At 37.5% G+C, this 19,997-nt stretch overlaps 1 protein-coding gene across 1 annotated transcript in view; it reads left to right on the top strand.

The window, feature by feature from the left end:
• The window catches only part of LOC145985616 (adhesion molecule nephrin-like), a 375,184-nt gene that overhangs the window by 332,091 nt on the left and 23,096 nt on the right, over window positions 1-19,997 (top strand). The window contains exons 11-12 of the mRNA XM_083119686.1: window positions 5,807-6,103; window positions 17,685-18,020. Of these exons, the coding sequence (XP_082975812.1) occupies window positions 5,807-6,103; window positions 17,685-18,020 (633 nt within the window). The remainder of the gene's footprint in view (window positions 1-5,806; window positions 6,104-17,684; window positions 18,021-19,997) is intronic.

Raw genomic sequence — 19,997 nt, forward strand, 5'->3', positions numbered from 1 at the left:
AATTCTTCCTGATTGTTTTGTGCGGGTACGAGGGGTGTAGCTGGTTAACAGGGTGCTTCTTTGTATCTACAGTTAAATGCAGCAAATGTGCTCTTTTGATAGGGTTTGTCAGTTTTGCCAACTTTTGATAATCACACTCTCGTTTTCGTGAGATTCATGACAACGAGGGCATGGATCTTTAGATGCTAGAAATGCATTACTACACATATAGAGTTTAATATTTCTTCATCACTATGGGTAATGGATATAAAAAATACCCCACTCTTTTAAAACGTTCTGTAGTTTCTGAAAATTTGTCATGAGAAATCAAGAAGTAAAAGCATAAACATGTATGCTTCCAAAACAATTATTTTTTAAAAAAAATAGGAGACCAGGGCAAAACGATCCTCTCAGACAAAACGATCGTGCTTAATGTGTTACCTGTTAGTGATGCGATCATGTGGTAAAGTGATGAAACATCTCTTCAGTTGAGTTATCTGCGATACTTGGCTTCGCTCTGCATCTTTCCTTAAATTTTCACGGCAGAAAACAATATAATTCTCTGAATATTATTGACAATACTTATTCTAACACTCCGTTTCAAGATACCACTTCTTCTCTCATCTTCAGAAGAAACGTGATGTTAAAATAAGTACTGTTTAAATCAGTAAACAATGGATAATGTCCAATTAACATTGCATGCTAAGAAAACATCATTTTAAGACCTCTTGGAGTAAGGTAAGTGATAGTTTGGCAATTTGGCTGATAATTGCATTTGAGTGTACTTTTATGTTCTACTAACTTTCTTCTTAGAATATAAATTTGTTTAGACGTATGTAGCTATACAAAAATACTATATATTGTTACAACATAGCTGAGAATAACAACTAAAATGATTTAATATAGAACAGGGGGTCATATTTACCCATACATCCGGGGCAAAATGGCTGTCAGTAATATCTTAAGTATATATTTAGTCTGTGTTATATTTCAGACTTAAAATATCCAAAACAATTCACAATGCCAGCTAAAATGTGTAAGAAAAACATGCAGATAATTGTCTGCAATATATTGTGACGCGTATGTGCAATTTAGCTTATTATACTTCAGTAGTCTTACCTATAAATCCTGATGAATCTTCTTCGGATGAAATTAACACAAGCAACATAAGCAAATAATTTGATTTACTCTCTGTTGACAAATTCCTTGAATCTAATTTTCAATCTCGATTGAACTAATAACAGGCTAAAATATATTAGATCCTAACAACACAAATCTACGGAAATCACCTTCCGGAAACTGGATTTTTTAAAAAAAATCCCATTTCGATTGATGCAATTCTGCCATTCTGTCTCATTAACGCCGAAAAAAGATCCTCTGAAAATCTTCTTGAAATGTAATTTGCCGATTCGACGAGCTCGAGCTCAAATCCGGAGTCAGTCATTCATCAGGCTTACAATGTGGCACCGTCTCCTACGGTGAACCTTTTTTTTTAAAGATGGAGAAATTTCACGCTGTGGAAACGTTCGCGAGATTACTGTTTGCAATTTAATTCCTACGAAATGAAGTAGAAATGTGGGAATAGCTAAGAATTGACAGATGACAGGACCATTTCAGCAATTTCACGCGGGGAAATTTGTGATGAAATGCTGGACCACGTTTTATTTAGTGTTGAAGACTGTGCCACAACCCCAATATTGTCACTAAAATATGTTTCATTATATATATTCTCTATTTCATATTGCACAAAATAGGTAAAAGGGTAAATCTAGCAGCGTCCACATTGCAACATGCAGTGAAGCAAATGGCATACATAAAAATACATTTCAAAGCTAACTGCAACAGTACAAAGAAAAAATTTTCTCAATTAACAATCTTGTGTTCTTATACTTTACTGTGTTGATGGCCAAGTTAGTTGAAGAAGAATGTCCTAGCCGCAGATGCCTTTTTGCGTGCACATCTCTACATCATTCCCTTTAATATTTAATCGCATAGCGAAGTAAATTCTCCGATCTCTAATTCGAATCCCGCAGTCTGTATACTCTTAAGATCCTCCCTGTCACCGATGCTAGGAACGTGATCATCCGAACCAAATGGCTGCTTCTTTGCTGAGCATGGATTCCGCGCATTGCAACATAGGATTCACATGTTTGAAATTCCTCATGCACAGCTCTACATTCACAAAGCACATAGTTTAGAAGGATCAGTTGTAGTTGGTAGAGGGAGTGGGGGAAGCAAGTAGAAGGGCGTATCATTCTTTGCCTCATATTTAAACTCAACACACACTAAATTAATTTGCAGTAACCGTGTACCATTTCGTGTATGCTACTTCCTTGTATGAGTGAATTTTGTTTTAATTTATTTTTGCGTTACTTTTATACCTCGCCCGCCTTAAGATTGATCGCGACAATGGGATGAAATATCATTGAATGAAATTGATGAACACACACAAAGGAACGCCTATGTTCAGATCAGAACACCAACCCGGAACTTTCTGAGGCAAGATCACGAGCTCAGTCTCCGAGATTATCTTCTACTAGTAGAGAAATAGCCTTCTATGAACTGTACAATATGTTATCGTTATGCGATTCCTTTGGTTATGTTAATCCCTATTCAATATCTTTACTTCAATTCTATATACAACTTAAACTTTACGACATATTTTCACTCAACTTTGTGGACGAGTGGTCAACAGAATGTGCTACCAGGGCTTGGTTCTAAATTCCAATCCTCGTTACGTCATGATTTTATGCCATTGTGTTTGTCCTATCATATGTTTTATCATTTCATAGTTTATCCTCATCACTGCTATTAACCATAGGTAGAAAAGCGATGTAAAGTAGTCAATATATATATATATATATATATTCAGACCGATAACCTATTTTATGACAAAGGTTGATCTTGCACTGTATTTTTGTATTTTATACTGTTTTTATTCCTCTTGTTGTCGGTGTGGTGTCCGAGCGCGTTAAATGATCGACTTGCGTTCTCGCCACCGAAGTTCCTGGGTTCGAATATCGATCTGGGCAAGTATGTTCATTGTGTGTGTCCTTACATCTATTTAATGTAATAATTAATCATTCTCATTGTCGTGATTTGCCAAAAGTGGCAGGAAAGCGACTCTAAATAACAAAACGCTAATAAAATAATATATCTATGTTAATATCTGCGAGGAGGATAGACAGTTATTGATAGGTTTTTAAAAGAACAAACTTCATCATCAGAGCCAGTCACCCTGGGCCATCGAAGATTCGCAATAGTGATAAAAATAAGAAAATCATCTTGCTGACAATTTCAAATGTGTTCTGCATACTCTTTGGCTGGATGTAGACAACACAACCACATTCGCAACGAATGCAAATTCGCTTTTACAGAAGAGATCGTTCAATATGCGCCCCCTGCGATCCGCAACATGGCACGTGCACGATTTACAACAATCATTTAGATAAAAACTTGAATGTGCTCATTCCAACGTTCCAGTGTCAAGATAGACATCTTACAGAGGAGCGGAGCGATGTGTCTGTGTCTTGTCTACTCGAGGACAACATCCGCTAGCACATATATGGAGCGTACGAATTATTCAGTCGTGGCTTACATCTAATGGGAACGTGCGTCAGGGGTCAAAGTTGCAAGGAGTGTACTGCTATCAAGGTGTAATGCTTAATCTAAACAACTAAGGATTGGTTACTTTGGTTTGTACCTAATCTATCACTGCTCTTCTTGGATGTCCTGATGCAAAGATTTTGACGAATGTGTATGCACAATGTTGTTTACAAAGAAGGAGACAAACGCTTCATTCTGTATTGAGATGGTAACTGAGTGTTAAAAATAACATCGTTTTATGTGGTATTGGTCTGATATCTCGAGAAGCACAATGCATAATTATCATTAAATCAAAATTGTTTAACTGATTACAGTGAATACACATTCTATGTTAGTAATGAGCTAGCACAGGTATTCTTTATTACCATTCATAACTCAACATACTAGTCGCAAACATGCAGACTCGACAGCGAACAAAAAGGCATGCAGCTACATGATAATACTAAAACAAATTCTTTAAATTAGATTTAAGACTTGTGTAGTATAATCTGTTTGTCTAGAGATAAGCAGCCATTAAGAGCTACGACTAGGATTGAACAAGCCTTCCATTTACGATTGGGCAAGCAATAGAATTAGGATTCAGCAAGCAGCTGGTCTGGCATTTGGTAATGAGGGAGCAGGTTGGGTCAGGCAGTCCGACTAGAATCACACTTGCAATTCGATTAGAACTGAAACAAAAGACAGGATATGACTGGACTGGCATGAAGGCTATAGTATGACAAGAGTTGGTCTAGCTTTGATCAAATGTTGAGGATAGAAAAGGGTTGTGTAAATTGTCTTGGACAAGCGCTCTCTGGCTGAGGTTAGAAAAGCATGGATTGGAATACAGTAAAAGCCGGTTTGGACAAAAATTCAAACTTCATTTTTTAACATAACAGGATTGCACTTTAACCACTGAACTTCGTTTTGTGTGTGCCAACATTTCACAAACTCGTTCTGTCTCAGTCTTCAATATAGTATATTGTCTTTACGTAGCTAAATTAGGTTTCTTGAGGAGAATCTGTTCAATTGAATTTCAATTAAATGGTCTTTATTCTTGGGCGAGGTTCAGCGAATGCTGATCTACCACCTAACCCCACAAAGAAAGATGTAGCAGAGTACATTATTATACATGAAGATTATAACACATTACATAAATAAAATAACATAAAAGAACTTACATAGAAAAAACCTACTAATACTGCACAAAGAAAATTACAAAAAGGAAACAGATGATAAATTATTAGGGACATTGAATTTTCGCGATGCGCGAAATCGCGAAATGTGAAAAAAAGATGCAATTTTGAACATTCTGGACGTAACTACACCCCCAATGATGAAATATGCATGAGGTTTATTCGAGAAGTAATGCGAAATGTGTGCTTTTCCACGAAATAAATGCTTTTTCGCGAAATAACCGTGAAATATCATCAAATTAAGTAGAAAACACGCAAAAACCGGCAATCGAGGTTGTGCGCGCAAACTGTCGATTTGTAACGAAACGTTTGCCAAAAGTTTCCTACCACTTGCAGCTGAAGAACGTTTTATCTTCGATCACATCAGGAAGACGCACCAAATTGGGATTTCCCATGCACATAATCTCAGTTCGAAAACTTCGCTTCCTGTCAAGATGCATTCCTTTCTTCCCCCGAATGTCTACTAAACTTCCAGTTTCATTGAACTTGCTAGCTGTAGCAGCGATAAGTTTAGTCTGTTTTTTTGTGTTCTTTTTTCCACCGCTGGTATATACCGCTGATCTAATATTTCATTTACCGCTCTCCTCAGTTTTTATTTACCATAAATTTGTATCCCTATAAATTATACAGTACGTGTGTGCAAATAAATGAAAAAAATAATTAAATACATATATTATTACTTAGTTTCAGTCCAGTTTTTTTCAATAATTCACAGAAAATTTTAGTTCTTAATCGTATGTGGTTTTACTTTGCTTCTGATCATCAATCAATGAATCATATACTGCCCTACGAAAGTGTTTGTAGTTCAGTAGTTTTATTTGGTTGGGGAGTGCATGATGCAATATTACCAAGTACAGTGGTTAAAAGTACAAACAATTCATCATGAATCAACATCACCAGACCAGTTTCAGAGAAGAATTGAATTGCTAATTATAATTTGGTTCAAATTAATGGTAACAGTGTCCATTTAATTGTTGTGTAACACAATAATCAAGAATGAATCTGCAAGTTCGCTCACTGACCATAACATTGTATCGATCTTTCAGTCTCTCCAAGATGCAGAGAGGGGGTCACATCAACCCAGGTCGGAGCTCTTCGCCACGAAACGCTGAAAGTTCGATGTGAGGTCGAGGCCGACCCTCCTGTGGTGAAATTCCGGTGGACCTACAACAAGACGAGGGACGTCCTTCCAATACCGGGCTTCCGAGTCACCAGCCACGGTCTGGTTAGCCAACTTGATTACACGCCCGCCAGCGAGATGGACTACGGTACCCTGGCGTGCTGGGCGGAGAACGAGGTCGGCCAGCAGAAGAAGCCCTGTCAGTTTCATCTGATGCCGGCACGTAAGTTCTCCTTAATGACTCTTTGGTAACATCTTTCTCAAGAATAGCTGTTTCGCCGGCGGCTTTGCTGGTTCGTAGAAACCACATTTCAACCATTTAGGATCCTCATTACTATGTCAACCAAAACCACAAAAAAATGGATGAACAGCATTTTATACCAATGTTCAATTTAGAGGTGGCAGAAAATTCCTCCGTTTCTATGTCTCCTTCCCCAAGTTCAGCGAACAAGAAGAAATAATATTCTAGTTTATTACTCATCAAAGATTTGAAATACTAAAGGTCCTGTATTCGGAAATAATTGAAATTCATGGGCAAATAATGTTTATATCTCAAGTCTTCTCAGGAAAGTACTAAAAAACATACTTCAAATATCACAGAAGAGTACACCTACCCATATTTTTCAAGAGAGCATATGACTGCTGCAGAGAAGTTTATTTTTAATGTTACCATATTGAAACAAATATTGAGTGAATTATTCGGCTTTTAAGTCTCAGTATATTTGAAAGAGAGTTGTTTGTGTATCACTAGCTTGCCCTCAGATAGGGAATCAGGACTGGATCTAGAGTTTAAAGTGGGTTCCAAAGCTCTGTGCAATGTTCCACCAACCAGGAAACGAACCTGGGTGGGGGGGAGGGGGCTTGCTTACAGGGCGACTGCTACAAGAGGAGTGTCTCAAGGTCTTAAAATATAAATTTGAAGTACAAAACGTAGAAAACACAAATGTAATTTAGAAAAAAAAAACAATTTCTTGAAAATTGCAAATAATTTATATTTGTATTATTCTTAAGTGGCGTTGCTTCTCTGCCTCTTTAGGCTAATTTGGACAATTAGGTTAGATGATCATTAGTTGAAATTCATGTAGAATAGAATAGAATTGAATCGCGTTTATTGAGCGGGCGTGTTTCGACCTTAAAACAAACCCTTGTCAAATACATATTACAATTGACACTTTCTGAAAATCATTGTTCCAGTAGAAAAAATAAAAATAAACATTTATACTTATAATGTAAACAAATAATATACGAAAGATACAAATTTAAATCTAAAACCACAATTAGAATACCATTATTACAGAGATAAAACAAGAACCAATACCAATACTTCATTCCCGCTTCTTTAAGTTTATTTTGTGTGTTGCCGAGTGGAGCTCCCCTGGAACACTTTGAAAGATATACTCATATCCAGGCAGGGACAGAACCAGAAATCTTCGGTGGTAACATGCTTAGTCGACCACTCAACGCTCTGGGCCACCGAGGTGGTTGCTTTTTGTAGAAGAAAAAGCTAATTGTATTAACAGATCACATGTGTGCTCCTTGCCTAACTTATATAAATTTTGAGTCATAGTTGAAGTTCTAATCTGAAAATTAACACAGATTTGAACAAAGGGGGAATACTTTAAGAAAAGACATACAGCAGCGTATCTCTCGTAACACACAAGTTTAGGAATGATGTTAAGGTAGTAATAAATGCAAATATATTTCTCCTTCCGACAAAAATGAAATAAAGCGACAATAATCACGACTATAATGAAAGATACTAAAGACATCAACAAACGTTTTGGGAAAAAACCCAGCCAATACAGTACAAGCAAGAACTCTTAATATCGAGTTGTGTGATGTGGACCTTTAGCTGATCATGCCCTTACAGATAACGAGGAGGTATCTCTACTCCCATAATTACAGGTTCTTAGGAGGAGACAATATTTCACAAACCAAAGACAGGTTTTTCGTTATTTCCTCGTCCCCCCTTCCATCCTTCTTGCAAGGAGAAAAGACGAGATGGATAAATATATAATCAACGACGTGAAGACAAAACCATCCCCATTTTATTTCTAAGAACTTTTCCTTTGGAACACAATTGCGTGGAGGGTGAGGGAGATACGATCTATTACAAGGAAGGAATCCTTCAAAAAAAGAACTAGTCCTTTCATAACTATTATATTTTTCCTGTTATTATTTCTCGCTGGTGGGGAGAATCGCGTGAATTGCCGTAGGTTTTTTTTGTAAAGATAGTATCACCAAAATGTGGTGAGCGGATCTGCCCCCCCCCCCCCTAACCGCTACAAACACCTTTACCTACGGCGAGGCGAGCACGCTATCTCGCATCCAGCGAGGCGATTTGTTTCCGTTGATGATATTGATGATGTATGGGAGTACGCGGGCTGTCGGTTCGCCACATTGAGACATAAAAGCATATCGTTAACGCTGATGGAGGAATCGCGTTGTTAAAATGTCTTTTCGGGCCTCGGCGATTGCTATTATGTGCGTGGGGCCTTTTGGATAATAACCCTCTGCATAACTGAAGTATGGTCTTAATTCGTTTAAAGCAGTCTGCATAACGGTCAGGGCTGATAACCATGTTTATCTCGAGGCGCAAAAGTGTTTCGTGAGTTGTTATATGCTAATCTGTGAAACCTTTTATAAGCAGAGAATTCAAGAGTATATATTTGGGAATCTTAATAACAAAACGTGGTCATTAATTCTCATTAATACGTATTAATGAAGGTTATGAAGTGTCTAGAATCCTTATGAAAATATTTGGACCTAAAAGGGACGAGGAGACAGGTGAGTGGAGAAGGTTACGCAATCTAGAACTGCACAATTTGTATTTCTGTCCAGATATTATTAGAATAATTAAATCAAGAAGACTTAGGTGGACAGGCCATGTGGCACGAGGCATGTGGGAAGGCCAAGACTAAGATGGAGGGATAATGTTGAAATGAACCTAAAGGAAATCGGTAAGGATGGAAAAGATCGGATTGATCTTGCGCAGGATAGGGACAGATGGAAGGCTTGTGTTGCTGCAGCCATACACCTTCGAGTTTAAGAAGGCTAGAGAGTTAGTTAGTTAGATAGTTGTCTATAAAAGTTTTCCTTTTACAATTTCACAATCGTAACTTTTTACTAATAAGATTCTTATCCAGAGAAACGAAATAAAACTGGAACTTTTTGTTATATATATGGCTCCGAACCACAGAGAGTCCAACACAAAATCTTCCAATAACAAAATATACAGTTTATATACGTTAGTCAACACCAGCATGTTGAGTTTAATTTCTGTTGCGATTGCACTCCGAGAGCCGTTCTTTGAAAGCATTTGGCGTAGCAACCATATCGCTAAGCAGAATTTCCGTCACCATGGAAACGAATGTGGAAATACGAAGCAAACGATTCGGCTTTCTAAAACATCCGTTCACAAACCTCTAGGCAGCACTTTTCCACGTTTCTGGAAAGAACATATTTATACACGTTACCCTGTCTGTCCGTGTTATTTTATTATTTTGCCACGATATTTGCTTTTGCCTGCAAAGTGGTATTTACATTGTCAAAAAGGAAATATCATCAGTCACTGATGACGCAAGCCTAGATTAGAGAGAGTCACAATTTTGTAAAGATGGTTTCGAGTCGTGATGAGACTATACTTGACATAATACGGTCTGGTTCGTTATCGGTCTCATTTTGACTCGAGTTGCTTCGGTCTCGAAGATAAAGTCTCGACGAAGTGTCCAGCCTCGAAGCAGTCAATACGAAACACCAAACATAACTTAAACCAGAGAGTAATGCTTTCCTTTTATATTTCTCCAAAGGGGGTCTCCATTGGGTAAAAATTGTTTAGAAATAGGTCACGAAATAGAATATTATGTTAAAATATAAATAATGTAACTAACCAGATGGCATAACTTGGCCTGCAAGGACTGAAAGGGCTTCACGAAGATATTAGCCTTTTGCCTAGACATATATAAATCCGGGCCTGATCTCAGACCTTCACTGTCCCGCACTTTTGAGACTATCGGAAACGCTATACAGTGTTACACGAATAGAGGAAGATGAAAGTCAAACATCCACACTCCTCCCTTCCCTGCATCAATAATTCCTTCTTTCTACCGCAGTGGCTTGGCTGCAGTGTTGCCAGTATTATTGTGGTGATTCTGCCCGCATTGTATCACTGTAGTGATTCTGTACATGTGTGGAGCTTACTTTGAGGGGTTATCCGTGCTTGGAGTTACATTTCATGTGCATAATTTTCCCAGACAGTTGGTCGAAAAACAGTAGTTAGGCAACACTGAGCGGCAATAAGGCCAGGGATAGAGAGAGAGAGAGAGAGAGAGAGAGAGAGAGAGAGAGAGAGAGAGAGAGAGAGAGAGAGAGGGTGGCCTTTATCCTAAAAAGTATCACACTTTAGTGTCCTTCTTCGTATTTGATGTTTACTAGGAGCAGTGAAACCTGTTGTTGAATACATATAGGTGAGGCAATTCCATTACCTCTATTGTTAGCAAAAGTTCAATATCCAGGTGTCACTGGTGATTAAATAAATCGTTCAGTTTTGAAACACTAAATCCGATTTCGGGCTTATGATGATTACATGAACCCCGGATCCTTTCAGGTCTTGGCCATATTTTACATCGTTGTGACACAGGCTCCGAGCGGAAAAAACAACTTGCATGTTGTTCATCATATACTAGACTGCTAAACGAATATTATGACTTTGAAACTGGCGTGGAACAGAGTCTGAGACTTGAACTGTGAAAATATTGCAACACTATACAGCAATTCTTTAGACAGTGAAGACTTATTTTTCTCCGAGCCAGTAGTTCAGTCATATTTCACGTCCTGTTATTGCGTAGCCTAAAAAAGATTGTGGTCAAAGAATTATCACATATCTTCCAATACAAAAAAAAAAGAAGAAAAAATAATAATCCTGGCGAAAAAGATGTAAGAAATAATATAAGGGGGCAGACATATTTCCTTGAGCACCTTTGCCAGCCAGAACAGCGGCCATAGCTCAGATTAAATCTCAGGATTTATGGATGCCATGCGGTAGCAATCTTGTCCTCGTTTCAGGATGTGTGATGGCCCTCTTTCGAAGGACGTGGTGGATTGTCTTGAAAAATTCGCCAAGTGACCACTTCGCATTCCTCGAGCATTCCACCAATACCTCTTTCTTTGGTACTCCAGTTTTTCACGTAATATTTTCCGACCCGATACAAATCTGGCATGCGGACACAATGCACAAGTTACGTGGTAAGCTGCAAGGAGTTTCCAACAGCAGGTATCCGAAGGGATTTCGAAGGTTGGAAATATGGATCTGGACAGGCATAACGAATGTATTTCGTGGCTGTGAATTCCCCATGAGTAATGCTATTCCATGTTCCACACTCTCAGACTAGTTTGAGAACGTGTAAGCAAGGTTTACTCAATGTTGATGCTTTTGAAATCAAAGAGTACGTTCAAAATTTATGCAAACATGCTCATAACTGACCATAAGTAAACAGGGTTGATAAGGAGCATTGAAGAGGTGGCATTCCAAAAATGACTTGAAAATTATCTTGCAACAGGAACATCTCCATGGCCACATATCACGTGTGTTGAAGTACACTTAACCTGCCAAGATAACAAAGTCTATGACGTAAACATAAATCCGGGATTCAAACCTAGACACTAGCATGTACAACTTTGAACCTTCGGGACAGCGATTCTCATGTCCAATTGCAAATGCAGACCCTCCTCCATCCATATCGACAGATTTATTCATCACATAGACGTTTCAATGTCTTCATTATTATGTGTGTGTGTGTGTGGAGAAAGAGAGATCCCTCATGTTAAACATATCCACCTCCATGTCTCGGTGCTTTCTCTCAGGAATCCCGCCCTACCTCCCTTCGCGCTAGCATGTGGGCGGCATTGCTGATTAGATATTAGCAGTTGTAATCGGATTTCCCTCTCGTAGGTCTGTAGAAGGTCACTCCGAAATCGTGATCAATGGTTTTCTGATCTTGCCACGACACACCTAAAGTCAACATTTCACGTTATTGTGCAATGCTGGGGTTTTAATCTTGATGGCAGATTCGTGTATGATTTATGGAGGTGCGGTGGATACAAAGATACATGGCTATGAAATGAACGAAGTTGTGTTGATACGGCTTTTCAGTAAGTTTGTCGAGGAGGAGTCAATGGAACTAATCCACGTGACTTGGAAGTAGTAGTTCCTTCACTCTGGACTATTATTAATTCAGCTAGTCTCTCGGATGAAATTGACAATAGTTACATAATTGAGGACTAAAAGTGGTAAACGTTGTAAGTGCCAAAAGCGAAAGTGTTGGGAAATCGCATCGTTCCGCACATCAGCCCGTAAGAACGTGCACACTAGTGACCTCTTTACACGCCCTTTGAACTACTTAGAGGGCTACCAGCCACATTACACATTTACCACATAAAAAAGCATGGCACATTTCACAGTTTAACGTGGAAAACGGTGTTTGAATTCTTGTGGCACTTACAGCGTTTACCAATTATAGTCTTCAATTCATATCCTATACCTTAATTCAGTGGTAATACGTTTGTCATATACATTATATTCCTACGTAGTGGTAACGCTTTCACGTCCTGGGGCCTTTACTCGATAGAGTCACATAGTACGCAGATCGGATCTCACTTTAGAAAGTAGGACCAGTCCGGATTGGTTCATCTGTGCATAAAGTGGACTGAAAAACAAATTCGAGATAGCTTCCATGAAAAACAAACAATATAATTTCTCTCCCAAGACAAGTGTATTTGTGGGGTGATCCTTTCCAAAGACATACAAATGTCAACCTCACTTTCACGTAGTATACCCTGGACTGCATTTTGCAGACTACCAAAGCTCTGGCGTTTTGACCAATGGTCTCTATGGTACTTTTGTTGTTTCCTGTCTCTTGTGATTGTCTCTTCATCTATTTCATCTTATCACCAAGCATCTTCGCAATTATCCAAAAGTGGCAGAAACGCGAAGTGAAATAAAACAAATCAATAAATTAAGTTAATTTGTTTACGGTGACTTCGATCTTACAGTGGGCACAGAATAGAACAAGGGTTACTAAAGTCTTGGAATCAGCGCCGTCAGTCACGTTTTCCATGCGACACCTCTGCATTCAATATTTACAGTAAATTGCCGAAATTCGATATTATACTTGAAGTAAAGCTATTTTTTTCATATTTTCTAACATTAAATCAGTCTATTTATACATAAGAGTTGTGTATACCTAACTTCAAAGCCTCACAAAGGCTAACTAACGAGGTCTGCAACAGATTCTGTAGTTTGTGCCCTGGTCCTTTTTTTTTTCATCATGTTCACGTGGAATCTGCATGTTGATGTTAAATGCAATGAGCTAGAGCTTCGTGAAAATCGTTGACATATAAATTATTCAAAGTTGACTCCAATGTATTCCTCGTGGTACTTCATTTTCAATACAAACCCATTTGTGATGGGTGGATTAATTTTCCTCTATAATTTTGCACTGAGTGGTAGCTCTATGTTCACTAAATATGACAAACTAGCCATTTTTTTAAAAATATTTGTGAATTGGTTTATTTCTATTGTAAATAACTTTTAAAGTTTGATGAACTCTATTCTGCGTCTGACTGAAGTACATTTCAAAGTTTCACAACATTATAGCTCCTTTAACAGACTAGAACTAATGTTATCATATTAAGTGAAAGGGAGATATTGAATAAAGTAAAGCTTGCTTTCGTTTAACAATGTTGCCAAACTCGGTACTAAGACTCAAAAGGTCAACTTTTTCTCCCAGTAGTTGACTATCTGCATTTGAGTTTGTCATTTAGAGTAGTTTTTCAGCCACTTTAGGCTAATAGTAACGATAAGTGATGATTGCACTCTTGTCTCGCAAATCTGTGAAGCAAGGCCGCGCATAACGACGGAGAATGGTAGAAAGCGAGTGGGCTATCAAAAGCAATGCAAACGGTTGGTAACTGCAGCCGCATTTACCCCTCCATGCACTCACTTCCTATCTCGTGCGTTCATTGGTCGACTCCTCTCGAGTCACAACTTGAGCAGGGAATTGCTTTCGTTTACTTGCTCCAGAGATTCCTGGGACAGAGTATGAAGAAATACTCACAGAGAACACGTATGCCAATACTTCGAACCGGGAAACAAAAGTGAGTCTTACCAATTTAAAACTTTGATTAAAATACTGCATGTCAACCGATGCCGCCAAAGTTTTAAACAGGTAAGAATCACTTTTGTTACGAAATCATTATACATTTTGTAAATAGTATTCAATTTTGGCAGACAAGCAGGTTAATGAGTGAATCTGACAAATCTGTCACTGAAGAAAAAATCATCTATATATTTTGAAGTAAATTTAGATGTTATTAGTTTTTCAAAATCAGGTAATTTTTTCATGGTTATAATAGAATTTTAAAGGTAATTTTTTGAGAATATTTACGTTATCAACTTCTGACCTCCGGTCATGATTTTCTTAACAAATCAAACCATGACAATGTGATACAGCATTTAAAAAAAAAAGGTAAAGTGTTCCCCTGTGCATAGCACCACGCCATGAAGGCGTATAGGGGGTGTGGGTGTAACGCCCCACACTTTCTTGATCCGGTCGTGAGTGGGGGTGATGTGATCAGCATCACGCCCCTGACCGCCTTTACCCCCCAGGGTTTCCCCCAGGTACCCATGTTATTCGACGCTGGGTGGACGCCGGGGCCGCTTTCACCGTTAGAAAAGTTCCCGGATTTGAACCGGCCGGGGTGTGATACAGCATTTGCTTTAAAAAATAAAAAAAACTGCATGTTAGATACATGGGACGTAGTGTGACTGACCATGAAAATGATAGAACAATAGTAACATATCAACTAGAACGGGCAACCAAATGAAGAACAATAAAGGAAATATTTTTAAAAACCAGCATCTGGCAACACTTTACTTCCCAACTCAGTTCTGAAAGCATAATAACAGTGTGATCTCCCAACCTTGGCGCCTAATAAGGGAAAGGTGTATACCAATTGCATAGTGCTTCAGTGCAGATCTTTGGATCAGTCTGACTCGCTGGAAAAAAATAACAGCTTGGCTAACAGCTGTACCAGATCTTATTGCATCCGAAGCGTATAATTTCCTGTCGCAGGTTCATGAATTTGAGAAGAGCCAAAGGGGGTACTTTTCTGGAATACCAACTAATGTCACTCCACGCAGTTCTCGCTTACCGCTGATAAATATGCACGATAACCTAGGATTTACGAACGTCGTTATGGTGCCTGATGCATGATCATTTTCATAAAGGTCCAATGTAATTGTTAGGGCGTTTCTGCCCCTAATAAAATTCTCACGCACATCGTGTGAAAGTTATCGTTTGAGGGGCACCAAAGAGCTACAGAGTTGGTGTCACGGGTGTTGTAAATATCTTCATGTAAACTTGAGAATTTCTGATAATTACGCTCCATGCTGTTTTCTTTTTCCTTCGAAGAATGTTAATATAATTCGTACATTACATTTTGGTTTATTTCAGTTTCGTCGCTTCTTGTCTTCAACTACACTGGAACTAAATAATAAAATTTTTACCATTTAGTTGAGCACACACATAATGTACGTACATACATTTTTTTCTTTTGCCATTTCTTTGTGTAGTGCTATTATGTATAAGTTTTCTTGTTATTTCATTCATGTGCCTTATAATTTTTCTGTATAATCATATACTAAAGTATATATTTTTCTTTTATGACGTTAGGTGGTAGATCAGTACTTTTTAACCCTCGTCAAGTATAAAGTCAGTGATATTGACTACTGAAATATACTTGGAATCCACGTTTCGAAAATGGCGTAGTTTTGTTAAAAAAAAATGAGAGTCAGTAAGTGTTGACAGCGCCACGTGGGAAAATTTCTTGCAGGAAACAAATAAACATTTATACCATGTAATGTCCAATATTACTAGAACCATATGAAACAGATGGACAACTGAACTTTAGGATAAGGTAAAGTCATAACTTTACGACAGGACAAATATTGGCTAGATGGCATTACTGCATTATAATGGTTAATCGATTCAACCTTCCATGTACAAAAATAGTTAGTTCCAAAACTCGAACGCATTTTGTCAACATTCCCTCGGTCTTTGAAATCCAATACTTTCAAGAATATGCAACATTCGATTCATACGTCAATCTACTTTCACATGAACTTTCGGGAACTAGCACTCCGACGAAAATTTGCTCCTTCTCTACCAAAAATTACAATGGTACAATAGAGGATTCCAAATACTTTATTAGCATAAAAAATTGTAAGAGAGAGAAAACGTCATCTCTGTCAGCCTCTCTGGTGTGGTGAGTGTGCAACTTCCTTAAGGCGATCTCTTACTCTGGCGAAATGTTTGAGCATTTTCCATGTAACTTTGGTCACGATTGATATTTTTACTGCGAGTTTCTACAACTTAAAAATAAATTAATTGCTGAAGCTATGTAATTAGAGCACTATAATTAGGTTACATCTGTTGGACACTATTATATAAGTATAAATAAATTCCTAACCCAGCTGTTGAATTAAGTACAAGACAGCATAAACATTATATATATATATATATATATTTAGTTCGATGCGGCAAATTTTTCTTCTTGGTGCTGGCAACACTTGTTGAATTTCATTTGTTCAACAAAACTACACCATTATGTAAACATGGATTGCACATAGAGTTACTGCTACATAATTTTGTAAATATAATGATTGTACGGTCTATGTTACATCAGTTAATTTAATTTTTCTTAGTTTCTGTGGGGACCTTGAAAAGCAAAGTACTTGCAGATCGGCCACAGCAGGCCACTGACAAGCTAAAATAATAAAATCCATGTGGAAATCAACGCCATGCTTAAGTGTGAACGTTGTCAAGGTATTGGATCACCTGGCAGACATGAAGGTGAAAGCATGAAGATGGCTGTGGAGTATCACAAATGGCAATCACTATTATTGTGTTTGTAATGTATGTCCCATTAACCCTTAACTTCCCACGTGCGGTCTGACAGACCGCTACCGTTTATTATTATTCTGTTGTTTATGTGTAGGCGTGGGGCAGGAGATTGCAGCGCTGTCTAGTTGTCCCTTCCCGAATCCTGCATTGGTTTAAGTCGTCAGTACCCACTTGAATATGACCTTGAGCGATATTTATTGCTTTCTTGTGCTTAATGGTCTCCGAGACCGGACCTGGGCCTGTGTGTTATGGATTCATTACCTGGCCCATCGTCTACTGTTTGTGTTACAGACCCTGATTTTGAGGATACTATTTTAAAATGGTTTGAGAATCCTTTAGGAAGTAATGTGGAATCAGACCCCACCCCTACGCATAAACAACAGAATAAGAATAAATGCTAGCTGTCTGTGAGACCGCACGTGGAGAGTTAAGGGTTAAATGCTTAAGGTGTTAGGTTCGGCTTGTAAGATTTAGATCTCTTAGCATAAATAATACATTTAAAGTGTATTCATGCTAAGATAACCAAGCCTAACAGATCTAACCTAACAACATTAGCATTCCTATAGCATTCAGCAGTTAAGTATTTTTTTATATTTAGTTTAAAATAGAGGTCTGTGAGACCGGACATGGCACAGAGTTTGACAAAAACATGACCTGGGAAGTTAAGAGTTAAGACAGGACTATGTTTTTTTTGTATTTAAGAAAACGAGTATTTTTATTGAAACGCCCTTTATCACTGAAGATAGAACAGTGTAGCCTACTCATGACTGTAAGATTAACACTAATAAATACTTGGCAAGTTGATTTGTACATTCCGATAACAATTGTTCGTTATACTTCCAGGACCACCGCAAACTCCTGAAGGTTGCATGATACAGAATAAGTCTCTGGGAGGACTGGAGGTCGACTGTCGCCCTGGGTTCGACGGAGGTCTTCCGCAGCATTTTGTTTTAGAAGTGACGGAGTCTACGGTCCCCTTGGCGCAACCTGTTGGAGTAAAGGAAACGAAGAATCCACTTCACAGGGTCCTGAGCGCGGAACCCAGTTTTACGCTTCACAGCCTCGAACCAGGCAGAGATTACGATATGACCATTTATTCGGTGAATGCTAAGGGAAAGAGCGAGTCTGTGGTCTTGACGCAAGTTAGGATATCCGCAATGGAGATGCTTACAAGCAGAGGTAAGTGCTTTTTTGTTTTTTGTGTATAAGGTTCATAAATTCTACATATACTCAGAACTGCATTAAATTAAGGTTGTAATTGATATGTTTTATTTGAAATAATTGTGTCCGATCTGTTCAATGGATACTTTTTCGTGCATTGCCTGAACAACAGATAAAAGTACTTTCCTGTGAATTTTGAAGCACCAAAAGCATGTCACTGTTAAAGTTATGCATTTGGATATTTTAGTTGAGTCGAAATAGATGTTACAAATGTTTATCAATTGTCATTTTGGGTTGTGTGTGCATAATCACATACACCTCTGAATAATATAAAATACACTAAAATCATGAAAGTATCGGAATTAGGTTACACTTAATTTACACATACTCGTAGTTATTATTCATAAAGGCCTCAACTAATAAAATTTGTAACACATGTCAAAATTTACTTAGAAATTTACATGTGATTCATTCCATCCTTCCCTTCATGGCAGCTATTGCGAAAAATATTTTTAAATGGACAAACTCGTATGTGAAAATATGGACTACAATATAGATGAGGCAAATTCATGGAAGGAAACATTCGTATATTGACTGCATGTATATCAGATCTTACGTAAAGGCTGTCAGTTAGTAGCTTGTATGTTGTATAACTAATGCCAAATTTAAGCATGTAGAAATCTGCCTGTGTTGTGTACTTCGTTGAAATTTAAGAAAGTTTCCTTTCCAGGGTAATTGAACCACGAATAATATCCGTGTTTGTAATTAATTTCGCACAATCCATTAAATCCATTTTACATCCCCAATTATAGTAATGACACTGAAATGAAGAATTTAAATAATTCATTTCATAACTTTAATTAACCTGATTTTAAATTTTTTACCAAATATAAATTCTATATATTTGATATTCCTATCAGCATTTAATTTCATAATATCCAATAAGCCCATCTTAAAACTTTCCCAAAATTAAATGCTTGGCATCAGTGATATTTTCTTAAGTAATTCATTTCCAAACATTTATCAAATCGTTATTAAAACTTTCCTAAACGTAATTTCTTCAAGACTTCACTAATAACTATCTGGGTCTTGTATATCGGACAATGTCAAAGTTTCACAATTGCAAATAATGATATTTAAGGTTACACAAAAGTGCAAACTATTATAAAAATAAAAGTTGAATAAAGTACCTTTTGCACAAGCGAATGGTAATGTTTACTGATAACTTCACCGAACGAGTCTGTTATCATTACTTTTTCTCCATGGATATCTACAGAACTAAAAAATATTATTTTTCTCGATTTTTAATTTTTTTTCGCCTCCGGCAGAACTGCAAAAAAAAAAAGCTGGTGAATTTCCCATCTCAATATCCACCTGTGGAGTAATTTAATTGTTGGAGTGCTGATCAAATACAGCGAGCCATACAAGGAAATTGGATTTCCATGTGTCGTTTGTGCGTGTGAGTTTTTGCTTCTTCCTCTACAAATGATATGCAGTTGAAACAACTCGCGTTTGCTTAGTAGAAATATATACATATATAAACTTTATAGCTAACTAAACAAAGGAACTACGTAGGCTGTCAAGTACATGGTTCTTTAGCTCTATACGCAATATTATTTTAACTAAGACAGTGATAGCCCACATTTTGTGATAAAATGTGCAGGAATATATGCATATAGAACCATTATATGCGATGTGAAAAACTAGGGTTTCATATGGACAAAAAGTGTGTTTTTCGGTATACCTCCCTCATATTGTAAGTAATAAGGAAAGTACGTAATTATGAAGTAACAATCATTCTTTCTGCAAATTCATCTAACTATAGCGAATTTAAGTACTGACCAAATATATATGCTACATTTTGATATGTTTCTTAGAGTATCCACCATTCACAAGAACAAAAAAAAACAAAAAAAAAAAACAATTGAAATCGTAAAATAATGTCGAAATTCTATCCTAAGAAAAAAAGAGCTTCAAATACGGAATATCCCGCGA

Source organism: Lepisma saccharinum, chromosome 3 (genome assembly GCF_977018435.1).
Source record: "Lepisma saccharinum chromosome 3, izLepSacc3.1, whole genome shotgun sequence".
Taxonomy (NCBI): Eukaryota; Metazoa; Arthropoda; class Insecta; order Zygentoma; family Lepismatidae; genus Lepisma; species Lepisma saccharinum.